The following is a 20,072-nucleotide window of genomic DNA, read 5'->3' on the forward strand; positions in this document are numbered from 1 at the left end:
ATCATTTTTACTGTACCAATGATAAATTAGTTTTCTTCGGCCAAACAAGTTTTATTTGTTGGGAGTTTGTTGAAAATTGCACTTTTAATACACATTCAAGAGCATGAACAATATATTCTCTGGCCTTTGCACTTTGCACACTCACACAAAAGAAGTTCCCACTGGAAATTACCGAAAAGTCAGTTTCAGTTTCATTACAAAGATGTAATCTTTCAAACACAAAATACATTACCTATTTAAACCATAGCAGCCATAGTATAGCAAAGCATAGTTTAGTATAGTAAACAATAGTTTGCTATAGTACAAATGTAGTCTTTTGTCGTAGATAAAATATCGGGCATAAACTACAATAGGCTACGGTTGTCCTCCATGTGAGAGGAGTAATGAGTTGCATGTCTCTTTAAAAACGTATGTTGTATGCGTGCTGTTTGTTACGTTTTGACAGTTTTGTTCCTGCGCACTACCGACTTTGTTCAGGGGCGAAGGTGGGAGGGAGGGGGAATAGAATCGGAGTCCGGAGACTGCTGTGTACTATATACATGGGCAACCATCCGATAACAGACATGAGTTTTCGCTGGCAATTACATTAAAATCGATTTACGACAGTATGCTTTTCTAACGCACTACAGTTTCTCGCCGAAGATGCGAGGGAACGATGAAGACACGCAACCTTATTTTGATTATGGTCATAATGTAGCCATGGAGCTATTTGTCTAGTGCTAACCTAACAGGCTACACTTTACCTACGTCTTGGTGTCGATTCCTTCACTGACTTCATGCTTGACGACGAGCCAGACCTTTCCCCCCAAACGGTACAGTAATTGAAGTATTCCTCATTACCAAATGTTTGCTGATTGCTGATGTTTTCACAATCACACGGGTCATTTAAGTGCGTATCCTAATATGCAACACCAGTAGCCCAATGAATGGGCAAATAGTGAAAGTAGCAGCTGGCGCAGCAATTACATAAATGCCATCTACGTATTCAAGACATCTGCGTAAAAAAAGATTTCAGCCAAATCATGTAGACGCGCGCAAGTAACCTAGCCTCATTTGTCTTTTTTATAGCGGTAATGTGAGAAAATAAATCTGGAGTAAATTAAGATTCTGAGATGTGGAATAAGCATATTCACATTAAACTGCGAACGAGGTGAAGGTTAGCCTTAGTGGGGTAAGCCCCTGACAGCACCCTTCACCTCTTAGTAAAATATGAAACTGATAGCAAAAGGTTTGCATTTGGGGTGGGAGTCAGGCACAGGTAGCCTGAAGAACTAAAAAACGAAACCATATTCAACGCAGCAATCCCCTTGTTGTGTATCTTTAACATGTATTCGACATTTAACCTCAAATTATAATTCGCTTCAGATGTATTTGTGGTGACCTCTGTATGTTTCAATTATACATTTTGGACATTTCATTCATATTGAAGTGCTGAATCCTATTTGCACATCAGTCATTTACACATACATCAACTTGTCAACTTGTTTTCATAGGATCCAGGCCAGGATCCAGGGGAATCACTGCCAGTGAGAGATGAGACCCCCATGAGCTCTGGGATGATGGATGGTCAGGACTGGAGCTGGCTGCTCCTGGTGGCGCTGTTCCTGGTCTCCCTGCTGGTCGTGCTGACCTGGCTGGTGCAGTACTCTCTGGCTGTACTTCGTCCGAGGAGGTCGGGGGCTGGGACCCAGAGCAGATCGGAGACCCACTGGCAGCTGCCACTGAACCTGACGCACCAGACCCTGACGGGGGGCGTGTGGGGATCCCTCCAGAGGCTGAGGTTCGGTCGGGGAGGTAGAGGCAGTGAGACCGAGGCAGGGGTCAAGGGCCTCCTGGCCTCACTCTTCTCCTTCAAGTCATTCAGGGAACATTGGCAGAGAGCTTGGGTGCGAGCCCTTAACGAACAAGCCAGCAGACAAGGGGTAAGTTTGAGTTAGTAATACAATCTTTTCCCACTCATGCTCCCACTCTCCTATTATAATGACCCTGAATTACTCCAAAACCCTCTGAGAAAGTTACCATGGATACCAGTGTAGTAGTTGATGAGATCATTGAAGCATGCTCAGGAGCTCCTGAATCAAAACCTGAATATGCTTCAACTAAATCTTTTGGTTAGGAAGGGAAATGAAAATGAAATTATATATTATTTGCTTACAGGCATGCACAAGGCAAATCAGTCATCAGAATGGATTAGCATTTGCCTATATTTGTAAAGGGTTACATGTTTCATGTAGATGTGTTCCCAAGTGTGTGTAGGCACAGTGCTTTAGACTCGGCCATCCATCAGTGAGAGTGTGGGAGTGGAGAGTCACGAGTGGAGCGACAGAGACAGCCTTGTGTAACTCCTCTCTTTGTCAACATATGAACATGGTTAGACCAGTTGGTTAGATTCCCATTTTCAGTAACACCAGTCTGTTTGTTTGTGGGTGCGAGTATGCCCCAAGGCTTGTCAAGTATTGTCAAATACACTTTCATGTTGTGTGGTGAGGACTCCACCCATCCCCTTCGTCTACCCCTTAGTTCCTTGTACTTGAATCCTCAGCGTTCTGTTCATGTATTCTACCTGAGATGACGGCGATATTTATCACGACCGACACCTCATATGTGCTCTGTATATAGGCCATTTAAAATGCATTGGTGTTTGAGATAGGAGGATCCGTGTGTGATGTGCCCCATGCCTTATTTAACCTTTGAGGTTTGATCTGCGTGGGTGTGCCAGCTGCCTGCTGAGAGAGGGCCCTGTCGACTCCAAATGAAAGAGCTGGGGATGCTCCCCTAAGGAGTGAGATAGGTGTGCCTTGGCGTGTGTGTAATTTATGGGCTCCGTGAGCACAGACATCACTCACCTCGTCAGTAGCAGGGCCCTTTGTACTTAGGAGTGGGTATGCACACAACACGGTTTCATATCAGCACAGTTGGCTTCCCGACTCTACATTAGTTAAAGCTCTATTTTGTGAAGTAAACATACGATTGGCTGTGGTTTTATATGAATTGTGTAACCCCCCCCCCCACACACACACACATTAAGGTTGGTTTTAAAGCAATGGTGATGTTGTTTTTGTTCATGCCTGTAGTTTGTAATTATTGAGTGCTCCTCTTTGAGGCTTTCAGCTTATTGTGGTGGGTGCGTCGTGGCTAATATTCTAAGTGTGTGGTGCAGTTCAAACTTGGCCCAGTAGACCCCTTCGCAGACAGGCCCTGTGCCAAGTCTTGCGTCAGTTTGTCTCCAGGCTTCGCCAGGCTCCCGAACATTGGGCCATACACACGCACTTGTCGGCTGTCTCCCCTCTCATATATAGTACTTGTAAGGGGGGTGGGGGTGTAGTGTGCCGGAGAACAAGAGGATGTATCTTAACTCCCATTGATTCTCTGGTTGCCTGCCTTTCTTGATCCGCGTGGAGGCAGGGAATTATAGTGCTTTCTGACCGGGTGATTTATGGTGTGCTTCTGCGTGAAGTGTGCTGTCCTCAAAGGGTGTTCAAACTGCTCTGAGAGATTTTAGCGCAGTCTTAAGGGTTTCACTGACATTTTGCATGGGGTGATGAGTAGAACGTGTTTAGGCTCAGCGTTATTGAATAATGGCAGACATTACTAAGTTATGCGTACCTGGCATTCCACTAAGCTAATTCAATCAACCATTTAACTCCAGGAGCTATTCTTTTTTGTCTCAATTTAATTCAAGTTCAATGACCTAGATTTAGCTCAGCTAGTCAAGGAGGCTCAAAGCGTTGTTACATAAGATGTTGCTCAAATTCCCCCCTGGTCAGTGACTACACCAGGATTCAGCAAAAAGAATTAGACACAAAAAGCTGTTTGCTGGCCTGCTGTTTAATAGGAGGAGTGGATTGGTTCCAAATGCCAGGACAGCAGCTAATGTTGTAATTCTGCCCATGCCCTTTATCACAAAGGATCTGCAGCGTGGGCTGGCCGTCGCTCAGATCTCTACAGTCAGGGCTTTTTTGCTCTCTTAACTAATGAATGTTTCCTTTTTTAAACCATCAGAACCTGCTTATATGCTCTCTATTAGAAACCAGGAAAAGTGAGGTAAATGATGTAGTCAGAGTTGAAACGCGAGGCTTAGTTTGAGCAGCTTGGAAGTGAGAATGAAATGAATATGTCTGGTATCGAGCCAGAGTACTTTTTCTGGAAGGGAATGCGAGACTCAGAAGCCTTTGACTTCTTTTTATGACTGGAATTATAACTAGTGTTATTATAATAATTGCTGTCATATTCACTGTTGTCAGTAATAGATCAGATCAATTAAGCTCAAATTAAGGCTCACTCTTCTCATGATGTGTTTACTGCTCTGAGTCCGGGGAAATAATGAAGGAATTCTGTAGATGGGAACAGTTCTCACGTGTCTCTTGACCTCCATTGGAAAAAGAACAGATTGTTTTCACTCTTTCTCTCTTTGCAGTGCAGGGTTACTTAATGCCACTCCACCAGTGGCGCTCAAATGCCTGACAGGAAAAACCTGCTGATGGAGTTGCAGCCGTTTGCCCCCGCCTGTATGCAAACTGAGGTCACGAGCGAAAGTGATCCCTCAAATTAGACACTGCACCTTTAACTTAGGCACGGGCCTGTTGTTGAGGCTACATGAAAACGGACACCATAGCAGCAGCCCTAAGCCATGGCAACCACCTCTCATATTGGTTTCTCAAACTGTACCCAAGACTTAGCATAGTGTTACACAGAAGTGGGTTTAAGAGGAAGAGAATGCACCCAAAAGTATGGAAGGGAAATTATAGAGACTTAGGCCTACTTTCTCCTCTCAGCCTGTCCAATCATCCTGCTGTTGTCAAGGTAACAGACATGTAACAGACATGTGGACAAGGATGGTTTCTTTTTCTTGTAATGTGCATAGTGCAATTATCTTGTCCTCTTGAAAAAAGAGAGATGAATCACACTTTGCCTCAATGCTTATCAGTACAGTCACAGCAGTTATGCGTGTTACAACATCCCCCTCCTCATAGTTGATTGTAGAGGGGGCTTACTCTTTCATAGCATGGCTTTCATGATGTTTGGGAGATGTTTGCACTCATTTTGTTGAGAAGAGAGAGGACACAGTCAGGGTACGAGAAAGACAGAAAAAGCCATCATGTCTTCATGCGCTGCTGGCTAACACCCTGTCTACCCAATCATCCTAGACATGACCACTGTGAAGATATTAGCTCTGACAGCTAGAGGAGGTTAAGCAGTCACAGACGGGACTGGACTGTGACTGTGTGTGTGTGTGTGTGTGTGTCTGTATGTATGTATTTATGTATGTATATGTGTGTGTGTGTGTGTGTGTGTGTGTGTGTGTGTGTGTGTGTGTGTGTGTGCGCACACATGCGTGTACAAAAAATAAAGTATGGTTGCAACAGAGCAAGATCACCGATGGCCATGACACAGCTGTCTGTCAGAGATCATGTGGAGAACGGACCAGATGCCCTCCTCTCCTCGTTTCATGCGTGCAGCAGTGGGTTCAGCCATACAGCCACTCAGCTTCAAAATTAAAAAACAAACCAAAAAAATTGTGGAAGACAGTTAATCTTCTCTGCTTAATTCCTAAATCTATCTTTAATCAGATTACTGGGTATGATGGCAATGAGAAGGATTGGTAGTTTAAATGTAAGAGGGTGAAAGTGAGATGGATAGAGAGACAAAAGTGAGTGAGAGAGAGAGAGAGAGAGGGAGAGGGGGAGAGAGAGAAAGAAAAAAACAATAAGCAGTCTCATTGTACTTCTATTATCGTAGGCCTCATAGGCACAGGCATCTCACAGGCATCTATCTTTGAATTAACTTCTTTTTTAGAATGAACTCGTTTGAGCTGTTGGGTCAATGAGACCCAAGCTTGCCATTAGAGAAGTTTTTATTTTCTTTCTGTTTAATGGTCATTTGGTTTCTTGATCACGCTTGGATACTGCAGAGGTGGACAAGTGTGGCCCACCATAAGAGATGGTATGACTCTGGTCCACACTGTATGTGTTGGAGGGCTCAACCCTAGGCTCCAGATCTATGGTGTGAGGGGTCGCTAAGAAGCTTTCCCCTCTCTCCACCTCTATCTCTCCCCCTCCTCCACTCTCTCCCTCTATCTCGCTGTAATCCAGGGATTTGGCAGAGGGGATCTGCACAGCTGGTCATATGTGATGATGTCAACAGAAGGACGTCCTCTGAGAACGTTTATACCCAGCCGTGGGCACACACACACACTCACACACACACACAATCACAAATATATATATTACAATATCTAACCTAGCTGCCTTTATGTTCTTATGGCTTTCACTAAACTATGTACCCCCTGTGCCTCTAGAACTTTCTTGGACTTAATTACCGACCAAAGTTTCAGGAAACTCTGCCTTTTATGTGTGGAAGAATCGTGCTAAACGGACTAACATGACCTTAATTTAGGCACTGTCAATGTAATCGGACACAAAATGACATTTGGAAATACAGCTGACAAGTGCAGTAGTGTACGTACCCATTATTATGTCATTGGTCTGTGTCTGTGTCATGTATGAAATGTGCCAGACATTGTATCTGTTAATTCATAATCTATGTTGTCTTGTGTAACCACTTTAAACACACTCTCAAACACAGTTGCAAATCCAAGCCGTCACAGACATACATACGTACAGACACACACACACACACACGCACACACACACACCTACCCACACCCACACACACACACACACACACACACACACACACTCACAAACACTCTTTTGTGGTTTGTGCCAGCTGCGCTTGCACAGTAATTCCCTGGACTGAAATACACAGAGGCTTACATATGTTGTTCCAGTCCAAGAGACAGACATTCTGAAGGCAATTTAAGTCCACCTGATGCAGATAGTGCTGGCCATTACGTTATGTATGTCATTATGTCATGCAGGCTTCCATTCTAAATATTGCTAGATCTGTAGGAAGTGGAGAAGTTTTCTCATGGATATGTCAGCAATCTCTTCTAACAATCACATTGAAATATTTCATATTTGTACTTGTATATTTCCAGCCTACTTAAAACAAGACAAAAGTGCAGTCTCATCCCCGTCTGTATTATCACTTGATCACAAGACCTGACGGACCTGATCACAGCAGTCACCTGACCTTCAAAAAACATGATGGTTTGGCTGTGGAAAAACACAGGGGGAGTCTGCCTCATGTAGCACCACGTATGTGGTATGTTGTCTGACAATGATAATGTCTGTCTTCACAGCAACAGGAACAAACTCATCATGGACAGGACATAAATGGCATATTTTATCACCCACATGGCATTGTCAGACAGATAAGGCTGTCTAGTGTCTGTTGCTGTTTTGTTGTCTGTCAGACGGGTACTATAGGAACCGTGGAATGACGCTCCCAACTCCCAGGTGTCTGAATGGCTGTGTTGCCTCTAACCTAGATCTGCTGGAGCCCATATAGAGTCGGGTATTTGATGGTCTTTTCTCACTTTTAGCATCACAGCTTGAAAGCCTCATAGCTCTGCTGATCTATATTCTCTCAGTCCCAGACAAATGAATCTGGCTTTTAATACCACTCAGTCTGTCACACGAAAGTAGCCCACAGTGTGAAATACCATCACCAGTTTTGGGAGTGCCAGATATTTGAGTCACAGGTATCCCTTCAGTCGCCTGCGTCTGGCACTGAGAGATATTATGGATTTCTTGGCGTAGCTCCATTTGCTCTGCAGTGGCAATTGTTTTCCATTTGTCCTCTTTTGGGGCCAGAACAGTGTATATTTTCAGCGGTTGTCAGCACCGTGTGTGCTGCCCCAAGGGGTGTTGGGAAGCAGCGTTGGCTCGGGAGGCTGTCGGGCGCAGTTAGGGGAGGATATTTATGGTTAGTCTGAATGCTGGTGAGTGTTTGTGAAGAGGCCAGAGGGGGAGCCGTCCCACTGACTCAGACGCAGAAAAGGACATCAGCTGTAAACCCAGCAGCACACTCACACCACACCATGCAAACCAACCGCACACACACACACACACACACACACACACACGCACACACACACACGCACACACACACACACACACACACACGCACACACACACACACACACACACACACACATGCAAACCAACCACACGCACACACACACACACACACACATACACACACACACACACACACACACACACACACACACACATGCAAACCAACCACACGCACACACACACACATACACACACACACACACACACACACACACACACACACACGTGTCCCAACATACAGAGTTACACGCATTATAGTTATAGCTATAGTTACGATTTGAACGTAAATCGTTTCCATACAAAGAATGACATTAACACTATCCACAAAGGTAGGATCTGGGTGTGATTTGGATTGTGTTGTGAAGCACATCATCCTGAACTGGACTTGAACCTGTGGCCACAGGCATGGAAAGTGAACATGCTAGAGAAGAATGCTAGTGTCAGTCAGGCATGTCATGGGGAGTGAAGTTCAGTTATATATTCAGTGGAATAGTTGTGGAGCCACTGCACCCGTTGGCCTCCGTGGCCGAGGCAAGAAGTGATTCAGTGGGAAGTTCTGTGGAGCACACAGCCTGTGAGGCTGGAGTTGGCCCTGCATTGTGTTTGCATGGAGGTGGTAATGAAATCAGGCTTGCTGATACTTGAGGTCATGCTAGTCTCTAGGTTGTCTTCAGTGGTTAGATCAAAGGGCTTCATCGTCGGATGGTACAGTATGTGCTGCATTGGTCACACAGTGCACAGACTGTCTGGTCATGGCATTTTCAATTTGTCAGCGGCATCTTTACTTTCTCCTCCTACAGACGTCAAACATCAAAACCCAGAGATGTACAGAGGTTGCTATATCATGAGCCAAAACAAAGGCCACTGGAAAATATGTATTATATATTTATTTATATATATCATCTCACTACATATAGGGAGAAGAGCATCTTTATGTACGTCTTTATGTGATTCTATGACTTATATAATAAATGTATAATAGAAATATATAAACAGAGATCCCAGTGATAAAGTGCAATTAACCTCTTCTCTTGTAATTACTAATGAATTGCTCCTTTGTTGGTGAAGTGAGAGTAAGTAATATTAGTTACGGTTACCCCACTTGGTGGTTTGGAACTATTATGACTCACCAATCCTTTCTCTTACCCTGTGTCAGATCACCTGTCATCTACGAAAGCATTGTTGTTCTCATATTATGAGTATACTATGAAAGAATACGAAAGCATTGTTGTTCTCATATTATGAGTATACTATGAAAGAAGCTCATATTTCCCATACCAAAGAGACACAGTCGTGGCATGTATGTTTCTGTCCCCCATATCATTAATGAATAAAGATCAAGCCTTCTTCCATAGACATGGAAGCACACTTGCACAAACCCATGCTTTAGCAAGCGCCATCTCCCACTGCACTGTTCCCCTCCGGATCTGTGTGTGATGCTGATTGGACTAAGGAGATGAGGACCATATGCCATGACAGTAGGGGATGTGTGTCTCCCCCTTCCTTCTCTCTTGTGTAGCTCAGGGTCTAAGCCAATTAAAACTGCCCACTGAAGAAGGCCAAGTAATTGTCTGGTGCGGTTAAAAAGAGTTGCAGAGGTTAATTGTGCTTTGTTTAACTATAACTGTACACTCTAAACGTACTCACTGCGTGTAACGCACATTTGTAGCGTTGGAGGACGTACAGAAATGAATAGCTGCTGTAGTTGATTGCCGTTTGATTGATCTGGCCCACTGGGCTCTAACCGATTAGGTTTGCGTACAATCGTTTTTTTTTTATTTTATTTTTTTACTTCAGGAGTATTTGGAGACGCATGGAATGGGCTAGCTAATTTCATGTTACCCCCTTCAAAGTATTGCCCACTCTCTGTGATGACACCTTACCTTGTAAATCACTGTTTTCACATGTATACGGTGAGCTGCGTTAAGTTTTACTGCCCTGTAGCGTACACGTCAAAACAGTGTATCAGTAGTGCAATAATTACTAGAGGAGTGGATCAGCATCTTCATAAGCTGGTAACAGTAAGAGAATTCCTCAACACCTGTGCCCTGATCTTCTTATGTATGATTACCTACACCGCTGCTAATGACGATAACAGGAGTTTTAAAGTTCTTGATGAAATGAAATGACAGCCTGTTTTATGTGTGACCGTGCAGACCTCATGTGTCTCATGCTCTCTCTCCACACAGAGCCTAGCCATGACTCTGGCCTCCAGTCATGTCAGATAGTAGGAATATGTCCTGGGTATTCCGGCACTGTTTTTATAACCATGTGCCTCTCACCGGCAAGCACATTCATCTCCGTCAGCCTGTCACTGTCATGCTTGGCCCGGAATCTCTAGTTTAGTCATCCAGTTTGGCGTTGGAAATGCCAAGAACTGGCAAGAACAGCAGCGGGCCTGCTGTCATGGCAGGCAGCCATTTTTGAAGGAACACGAATGATGTCATATCCTCTCTTCTGATTTTTTTTTTTTTTCTCAGCTACACATACTCTGGCCAAAGAGAGCATGTGTTTGTTTTTCTAGTTTAGTTCATCTGGTTCCGACCCAATTACACATACAGAAATGAAAGAGATCAACAAAAAGGGTGAGAAAATCTCAGGGAAAGGTGCTACTCTTTTTTCAAGGGAAATCTTGCGTACATTTGTGAATATGCAAGAACGCAAAATCCTGGAGGGACTGAATGAGATGAATTAATGAATAAGGGGAATGCTATTATGTTTAATGCAAGAACCATGTTTTCACAGTCTGCATTTGTGTGTGTTCCTCCACCAGAGCTCAATTCAGATCACCTTCAGTGACAGTCTACAGCTCCCGTCCACTGCTTCCATTGATCATGTGACTTGTACAGACCAGTCATCTCGCAGCATGGTGAGTACAGCACACATTTAAAATTTGTACTGTTCAATCAGCCCACTCCTCCCCATTGGGAAACCATCAGAGTGCTACGGTATTTCATGTTCCAATGCCCTCTCTTCCCGGCCCATGCAGGTGTTGCAGTGCATTTGTTCGGCTGACACCGTCATGTTTCCGGTGACGGTCACTCAGCAGTCACCTGCGGCTGTGTCCATGGACACCTACCAGATAACCATAGAGCCCGCGGATGCTCAGGTAAAAAAAAAAAAAATCTTTTGGGATTTGCATTCAGTGGCTTTTCTTGTTTCAGCCTTGGGCTGTAGTCCTAACAACAGTCATAACAACCACTATGGTATCCATCCCTTACATCTATTTATAATCTACTAATCAAATAAGTTACAGTCAATCATAGTTATTACCCCAAGAAGTAAGGAGTGCTTTAGTAGTTTAGTTGATTTAAAAGTACTAAAGCATATTATCTTAGTGAATTTACTACCACTAGTACAAACTACAATCCAGAGTTAGAAGGTTAGGTAAGTAAAGTTAGGTCTTTATCAGCAAACCCTCATATGAATTTGAAACTTAAGACATTAGTTACATATGACACAGTGATATGACTTACCCTATATCACTGAATATACACCCACAGCTTTGAAACGTTAACATTCTCTTTGCTGCCTCTAGTTGGTGGTCTCATTGGACGAGGTGGAGGAGGAGGGGCTCCTAGTGTCCTGGACATTTTCCCAGCAGCCTCAGCTCTCAGTCCGTGTGTCGTCGCTGAAGCTCCAGAGAGAGGTGAGCGAGGACTCGCTGCTCTGCGTCAAGCACCTTCCCACAGGTCCCCTCCTTCAGTACACACGCTGTAAAAGTAGCATGATGGCTGGTGTTACACACATGTCATTTTATAGTCATCAAATATTGAAAAGGGAACCTTCCCTAGGTGCTGCAGCGATAACATACACTGGTGACACTGATTCGCTGTCAGGTTGGTTGGTCTCTCGTGTTTGATCACTCTTGTGTTTTGGTCAAGGGCTCTGACCCAGAGGTGGACCTGGACATGATCAGGGACCTGGTGGAGGACACCTTGTACAGCACACAGCCAGCCATGATCCTCAACCTGAGGGCCTGCGTGTCCAGCCCAGCAGTAAGAGCGCCCCCCCCCCCCCCCCCCCCCCATGCCCCAGTCAAAACGCAACCCTTTCAGGGGTTATTGCACTTCCGTCAACAGATACTCCAACAATGAAACCATTTCATTTTATACTTGATTTAATTATAGTGTCTTTTATCTCCTATGTTTGTGTCTCGTGGACACAGTTCCCCAGAGATAAGCTGTTGACTGGGCCCAACTCGCTGTCGCCGGGACAACCAGCAAGACTCTTGGTCCGTCAGCTCAAAGCAACCGGCGTCAGAAAAGGTTAGTTAGTGTGTCTGAGCCGTCTGTTTAAGCCCGCTGCTGGGAACATAGCCAGCAGGCTTGCACTGGGATAGGATTTAGAATCTACTGATTACACATACGTTACACAAGAGCATTCGCTTTGTTCAATGTTGACTGTGTAATAAACGTCAATCATGATTCAGGCCAAGGACTGGGTTGGATACACAGATACGCCCTGTGTGGTTGGCCGCTGTTTACAGAGGCCGCTACTTGCTTTGTTTTCCCAGTGGAGCCGTCGTGTTTAGGGGAGCTGTGCTGTGCCCTGGGCCTGGACGCTCCTGTCCTGGAGAGGAGGACCGGTCTCCTGACTCCCTCCTTGAGCAGTGGAGCCACACTTGACTGGAGTGAAGACATTATCCTGTAAGAGATCCCAGTGTGTGCTCTTCGTGTAAAGGCAGCTTTGCGGTTATCAACTTGTAAACACCTTTGTGCGTTTTAGGCAACCGTATTTTGTGTTTTTGGCCACACGCAGAACCACCACCATATTACCCCACTTCAGCAAGGCCCAGGGTTTAGTCATTCACTTAGATCATGATGTTTAGTATTATAGCCAAACACTTGAATAATCACACTCTCTCATTGGCTTTGTAGCCTACATTACCCACGCAGTGCCATTACCTCATATGCTGTAATGGCCTGTTATAGTTCGGCAGCCTAATATAATGCTTTTACTGCTCCTACCAGGGACCTGCGCCCAGATACCAAAGAGCTCCGGATAAGACTGCTGGAGCGAAGCAGGATGGGAGAATGTGAGTCATCTTCTGTAATGGAGTAGCTGAGTCCCCCGTAAACACATAGTGTTTCTGAGTTGTTTTGTTTTTTTACATTTTGCAAAGATAAAAACAAATCTCCTCTGGAGGCCCTACTCTCTGAAAGATTATGAAAGGCTTATGTTGTTCATAGTAATTTAAGAGTTGGACTGCGTGGTAGAGCCTTATCTTGTCTGTTTGCTGGCAGACTTGTCCCTCGGTCAGACCTCCCTGCTGCTGGATATCCCCAGCAAGAGTCCCTCAGGCCAGCACGTCCTCTCCGTCAGTCCAGGCCAGGGGCTGTCATCCACGGCCTCCGTCACCTTTGAGGTGAGAACTTACATTTTACACAAACCCAGGAGCACTGGGAAAGGACAGCGGAACTGTACATGAGAGAGCCCAGATTGAATTGCTGCATATGGCACACTGCATGAATGGGGGTCAAGGGCGTGTGCTGTGCTTTTCCTAAACCACTGAGGATTTCCCTGGGCTTATGCAAAGGAAGGCTATGACTGAAAGTCTTGTGTATCAGTCTCACTGGACAGCCCATCTTAACCTCTGTCCTGAAGTGGGACTGTTTCTTAATGTCCGTGTGGATTCCCCCTGCAGTTGCAGTACCTGGAGGCGGCAGACCCCCGCTCCAGTCATAACGCCACACCACTCCGCTCCTCACACACCCCTACCAAGAAGGTGGATGTGGACCGCACCATCATGCCGGATGGCACCATCGTCACCACGGTGACCACCATTCAGACCAGACCAAAGTTGGACCGCAAACTGGGTGAGGCCCTGCCGTCAGGTTCCTTCGCTCGTCACTCTTTTCTTTTCAAAAACAGGCAGTGCACTTTACCAGAGTGAGATCCTGATATAGAACGTTACCTATATATACATCTATCTCTCTCTCGCTCTCTCTCTCTCTCTCTCGCTCTCTCTCTCTCTCTCTCTCTATATATATATACACACACATCAATATCGGATGGTGTCATGGCTTCTACCAGTAGTTGGATCACTTACTTGTGGGGATGAAGCATGAAAGAGGGCATGCACAGTTCACTAACTTATAAACAATGACACACAAGTGCCTTCTTGAAACTACTAAAACTAATGAAAGAGTGATTCAGTAATCTGCCCTTCATTATCCCACTCCAGAACACCATAGCGTACATTCTCAGTCAGTCACGTACTATGACGCACCCAGCCTTCACATTGAAACATTGCAGTTATAAATTTCAGTCATAAATTCTGTCTCCTTCCCTCACAAAGGAGACTCCCCTTCAAGATCTCCATCCAAGGTTGAGGTGACGGAGAAAGGGCCGACCGTGCTCATGGATGTCCCAGGGGGAGCCAGTGGGAGCTCCACGCCAAGCAGTGAGTCCTGTCACAATATGGTCGTCAGCTTCATGGGAGCGGGACATTTGGTTGTTGTTATTTCATTTTAGTATGAGTATGCATTCAGTTCATTTTACTATTTACTATCTCCTTTGTACGTTGCTTTGGATAAAACTGTCTGCTAAATGACTAAATGTACTGTGTGTGTGTGTGTGTGTGTGTGTGTGTGTGTGTGTGTGTGTGTGTGTGTGTGTGTGTGTGTGTGTGTGTGTGTGTGCGCGTGCGTGCGTGCGTGTGTGTGTCTAAGCTGAGAGTTCCCTGTCTAACGGGCTGGATCCCGTTGCTGACACAGCTATTCGGCAGCTGACTGAGTCATCAAGCAAAGTGGCTAAGAAGACCCCCACTAAAAGAAGCACGCTTATTATCTCTGGTGTCTCGAAGGTTAGTGTCAGCAAGATTCACTGTCAGGCCACAGAGTGATTCATGAATGTTTAGTTAACAGTAGTAGCATCTAATGAATATGCCATGATACTAGCACATTAATAAATTACAAAACATACAGTTCATACTCTATCTATATTCTATATTCTATATTATCAGTGTGGGTTTTTGTGTTCTTTCTGAATGTGCATTTAAAGTGTGACTTTCAGAAACTCTCTCCTTTCACGTCCATCAAAACCTGATTCCACTGTAGGATGAAACTACAGAGCAGACATGAGCTGGTAAGGATAGTTCCAGCCATCAATGGCTTAACAGGTCTGAGGTTAGGTCAGAACATGTAGCGTTTCTTGGCCAAGGAATGATTGAATAATGAATGATGGCCATCAATTATCAATTAGGAACCGGAATGGGCAATTGAGAACCGTTTCAGACAATGGGTGAGTGAAACTTAATTAGCCACAGAAGCACATCTTCACTTACACCTTCCTCTGAGCAGAAGCCTGTGAATAGGACAAATGGCTAGTCAGCTCTAGTTGATGGCTGTACTCAGGAAGGCACTTTGAGGGGGAAATTGAAGAGTCAGGATTCAGCTAATCAGTGCATTCGACTCAGGAGAGTTCAGTTAGCAATCTGTGCAGGATGGAGAGCTATATGTTCAGACACTTAGTGGGATGGATAGCAGGAATGAGCACAGTAAGAATGTTCTGCTCTATCACAAGATACCTCCAGCAATAGTCTGTGTTATTGTTCTGTACTAATGAACTCCTTCAAGTTAAGACTGAAATCACCATTTATTTTTTTGTCCTGCAAGATTCCTTTAGCCATTGAGTCGTAGTTGTGAAAACAGACAGAATTATTCTACTCCTTAAGTAAAAACCCTTACGGGCAATGGTGGAAAGTAACTAATTACATTAACTCAAGTATTGTACTTAAGTAGAATTTTGATTTCAGAGGGAAATATTTCTACTCCACTTCATTTATTCGACGGCTTTAGTTACTAGTCACTTTTAGGGTGAAGATTTTACAAAATGGATAATATAACAAGTTTTTAAAATACAGCCCATTGTTAAAGATTAAACCAGTGGTTTCCAACCTTTATAGCTTCTCTATACATGTTCAAATGATCCAATATCTCACCCAAAGTCAGATTAGAGAAAAAGGTCCAGTATCAACTCTTTGTTTTTTCTTTTTTCCTGTCCCATTAATCATCTCACGACCCCTCAGATTGATCTGGTGCCCCAGTATATGAAACTGATAGAAAGTAGTTCAAAGTAGCTCCACCTCCAACAGCTACAACAGTAACATGCTGCTTACACACTGATGATTCAGTATTAATGCAATGATGTAATATATAATAATATATCAGTCAGAGGGACTAAACCAGCACTTTAATACTTCAACTACATTTTTGCTGCTAATTCTTGTATGTATTTTTACTTAAGACTTTTACCTGTAATGGAGTATTTTACATTGCTGTATTGTTACGTTTACTTAAGTAAAGGATCTGAATACTTCTCCTACCACTGTTTATGAGAGATGAAGAGCTAGTTTGAAAAATGAATGCTCTTGGCTGCGTTGATGAAGTGTCCTTAATCAAGTAATGCGATATCTACTATCAGAGAAGAAAGGCTGGTTTGAGGGGTAGTATCATGTCATGATTATTCACATCATGAATGCTGTTAATCTGTTTTTTTTAATCAGCTATCCTGCTGTGTCGTTACTCAGGTCCCCATCTCCGAGGATGACTCAGCGTTGTCTGTGGGCTACGCCGCAGCCATGGACGCCGCCCTCCAGGGGGAGCACTCTCCCGGGGGCGCCTCCAACCACTACGGGGCCACGCCACATCCAGACGGGGACGAGACGACGCCGTCGGACGTGTCCGAGCGCCCGTCTGTGGATGACGTGGAGTCGGAGACCGGTTCCACCGGAGCTCTGGAGACACGCAGTCTCAAAGACCACAAAGGTGAGTCAGCACAACCCCCAGTGATGCCACGTGTGAGCATCTCTTTACCCATTCATCACGTCTTCTCCTATGCATGCAGAACAACTGTTTCTAGGTTCTATGTTGCCAAAGATGTAACAATAATAACGCTTAATAATATAATAATGAAAGATTATGCAGAAGAAAAAAGCCCCCTGTAAGCATTGTTTGGAATTTTCATCAGATGGAGCTAGGATGCTTTTGAGCGGTTCTTTAGAATGACCACTCAGATTGGTAGCTACATTAAGGATCAGTAGGTCTGCAACTGCAGTATTGTTTTACACATCTGTCCCCTTTGTTCTAGTGGGCTTCCTCCGCAGCGGCACCAAGCTCTTATTCCGTCGCAGGAACCGACAGAAGGACCCCACCTTCAGCCAGTCCCACGAAGACGTCTCCAATCTGGGCAACGACTCCACGTCCTCCAGCTCCGCCAGCGTGCGGAAGAAGTCCGGAAGCTTCTCGCGGCGCCTCATCAAACGCTTCTCCTTCCGTTCGTCCAAGTCAAAGGGCAAAGCCAGCGCCACCAACGGAGGGGCCGGCGTGGCGGATAACTGAGGATCTGCCCCCGGGGTGAGGGGATGCCGGCAGCCAGTGCTCAAGATGGAGTCCCACATTACATTTAGTCATTTAGCAGACGCTTTTGTCCAAAGCCACGTACAAGGGAGAGTCATAGGGAGAAAAGGGAAGCGTGGGTCTGTATGGGCTCAGGCACCAGTGAGAAAGGAAAGCGTGATGTCACATTTTGCGTCAGCGCAATGTGGTCTTTCGAAGGCTTGATGAGCAGTTTCCAGGATTTCCGTTCCCTCCACTGTGGACTGCCTTTATCAAAACAGACATGGGACTGGTTGCCTTTTTAGGATAGCCCACCTGCAATTTCACAGTCCCTCTATTAATAGAACATCGCTAAATGTGGAGGAAGCAAATGGTCTTTGAGAGACATATTGATTGTTGTGTCCAGTTTATTGAGATGATAAACGGTCTATGAGGAGTCAAAGCAACAATGTTGACCTTAAGGGAAACCTTTGTGGACATGAGTGGTTAAGCTAGTGTACAGTCTGCTAAGCACAAGGGAGAAATAGAATGACTTGAGAATGATTTACCGCCTCCTGTGTGTGTTTGATGTTATTTATTTGAGAAATTGCACTTTGGACTTTGAATTGTTTACAACGCTAGAGAGCTTATAGATTTCATTATTTTGTATCTATCGCAAAAAGACTAAATGATTACCCAAGTCGTCTACCAAATCTTCGGTTTCCAACCCCAGTGTGCTCATTTGCTGTTCAACGGTAGATTTCATTAGCTATTCTACTGAACAAATATCCAGCCTTTGAATTAACTAAAAATGATATTGCTGGTTTTCTGTGTGGCTTATGAACACTTTCTTGGATAATGTTGTTTCTGTTTGTCAAAAAACAACACAAGTACATACAAATCCCTTATATGTTTGTGTGTTTGTATTTAGGTTGTAAAGAAATTGGTTAGAGTTCAAAGGGAAATATTTAAGTAAAACTAAGTATGAAGTATATATATTCTTAATTTTTTTAATTTATATAAATAAGAATACCATTAAATCATCTTGTCAATTTGGAAGTAACATTCACGGGTGGTATAAATACAAACTCAACCCCAGAATCAGTGGAAACTATTTGTTGTGGTTGTTTTCATTTACCTCAGGTGAAATATTTTAATGAATGTTTTATGGTAGCCATGTTTTTTGTTTTTTACCTTTAGAATATCCGTACATCAAAATACATAGGTTTTAAAATGTCCATTGCCGTTGACCATCATATCGCAATAACCTTCCAGTTCTCAGTGCATGCATGACACAACTTTTCACACACCTGTACATAAATTAATTTTAAAATAATAATGTCTTGCTATATTTAGGATGGGGTTGTTGTTTTTTCTTTGTAGGACTAAGTGGGGACAATAACAAGAAGTCCTTAACAGAACTTACAATTGTAACAACCTGTTGGTCCCCCTTCAATTGTCCTTCCCCATCTACACCTCCTGTGATGCAGGAGTTCCATTGTTGTACTTAGGGACTGTATTGAGCTGATGGTGTATTTGCCAACTGTGGCAAGTGATGTCAGAGGTCTTGCATGACTACTGTGCTTGGATTTGGATATCTTGCACAGACTTTGCTCTTAAAAAAATTTGGATCGTAAATGAAATATGGAAAGCTGATTGATAAATAACCCTCTAAAATAATTCATGCTCTGAACGTAAGTGAAGGAAGCCAAATTAGACTGCGGAGAGCTATTGTCCAGCTGTAAATGTTGATACTTTATATTACAATGTGGTCATTTTGATGTTTAATTTATTGAAAATAAATTATTTTTTAAAAACTCATGATATGGTCTAGGCAAAATGTCTGGCCTCTGTGATCTGATACAATGTCATACTTGTTGACTCATACAGTGTTTTACTAATCTTCTGTCCAAATGTTTATTTAATGGCAGACTTTAAAGTGGCTTTGATACAGGACACAGACACACACACTGAAATGCCAAGCACTTCTATGGACACAATAGTAGCCGTGCAATGCATTATTTGCATCTGAATAAAGGAATACATTTAATGGATAAGTAAATGAATCAGAGCATGAGTGACAGCCGCAACATCTATCATATTTCCATGACTTCACAAGCTAATCTGCTATATTAGCGCTGCACTGCAACCAAACTTGCTACTTAACAGAGAAACTTGATTTTTCTGACAATGCCCCCTAGGCGGAATACCGCCTGCCGATAATACGCCTGAATGGAAACCTAGAGTGAGGCTTGTATTAGATGAACCTGCAACATGTTTTGTGTCCACCAGGGGGAAGTATTACATTGCAGCGTTAAACGTCACAATGGCTGTATACCTACATTGAAAATTGGCAGTACACACCATCTAAAACTGTTGTTTCGATGTATAATCACTGAACGACTTTCCCTGACACAAGAATAAGAACATGAAATGTCGTAATCACTAGAAATAAGCCAGCAGTTTAAGCCAGTTTTTCTCAATCGCATGTATAGGCTTTTGTTGTTCATAAGCTAGTTTCAAATTATAATGCTTTCCTTGGTGACACAAAATGAGTCAACCAACAACAACATAAGCCTGTCATAAAATAAGAGGGACATGTTAAGTGACAACCCTTAGTTTAATCTTTGCAGTTTGTTAACTTAAATACACTAATTCGAATAAAATATGCATTTCCAAGTTTTCTTTCGGAGCTTGGACCATTGTTCAGTTCAGACAGTGAATTCAGCTAACAGTGTCCCTGCGAGGGGATTTCCTCCATTATAAG

The 20,072-nt window shown here is 43.8% G+C and overlaps 1 protein-coding gene across 1 annotated transcript; it reads left to right on the forward strand.

Moving 5' to 3' along the window:
• Positions 1–472: 472 nt before the first annotated feature.
• c2cd2l (c2cd2 like) lies at positions 473–19,126 on the forward strand. The gene is made up of 15 exons (XM_012834862.2): positions 473–812; positions 1,494–1,922; positions 10,759–10,854; positions 10,975–11,094; positions 11,524–11,634; positions 11,870–11,983; positions 12,154–12,253; positions 12,502–12,634; positions 12,959–13,023; positions 13,232–13,353; positions 13,633–13,804; positions 14,287–14,391; positions 14,660–14,793; positions 16,519–16,756; positions 17,079–19,126. The coding sequence occupies exons 1-15, from the start codon at positions 777–779 to the stop codon at positions 17,327–17,329; spliced, it is 2,226 nt and encodes a 741-aa protein (XP_012690316.2). The 5' UTR covers positions 473–776; the 3' UTR covers positions 17,330–19,126.
• The last annotated feature ends 946 nt before the right edge of the window (positions 19,127–20,072 follow it).

The sequence above is a fragment of the Clupea harengus genome, chromosome 8 (genome assembly GCF_900700415.2).
Source record: "Clupea harengus chromosome 8, Ch_v2.0.2, whole genome shotgun sequence".
In the NCBI taxonomy this organism is placed as follows: Eukaryota; Metazoa; Chordata; class Actinopteri; order Clupeiformes; family Clupeidae; genus Clupea; species Clupea harengus.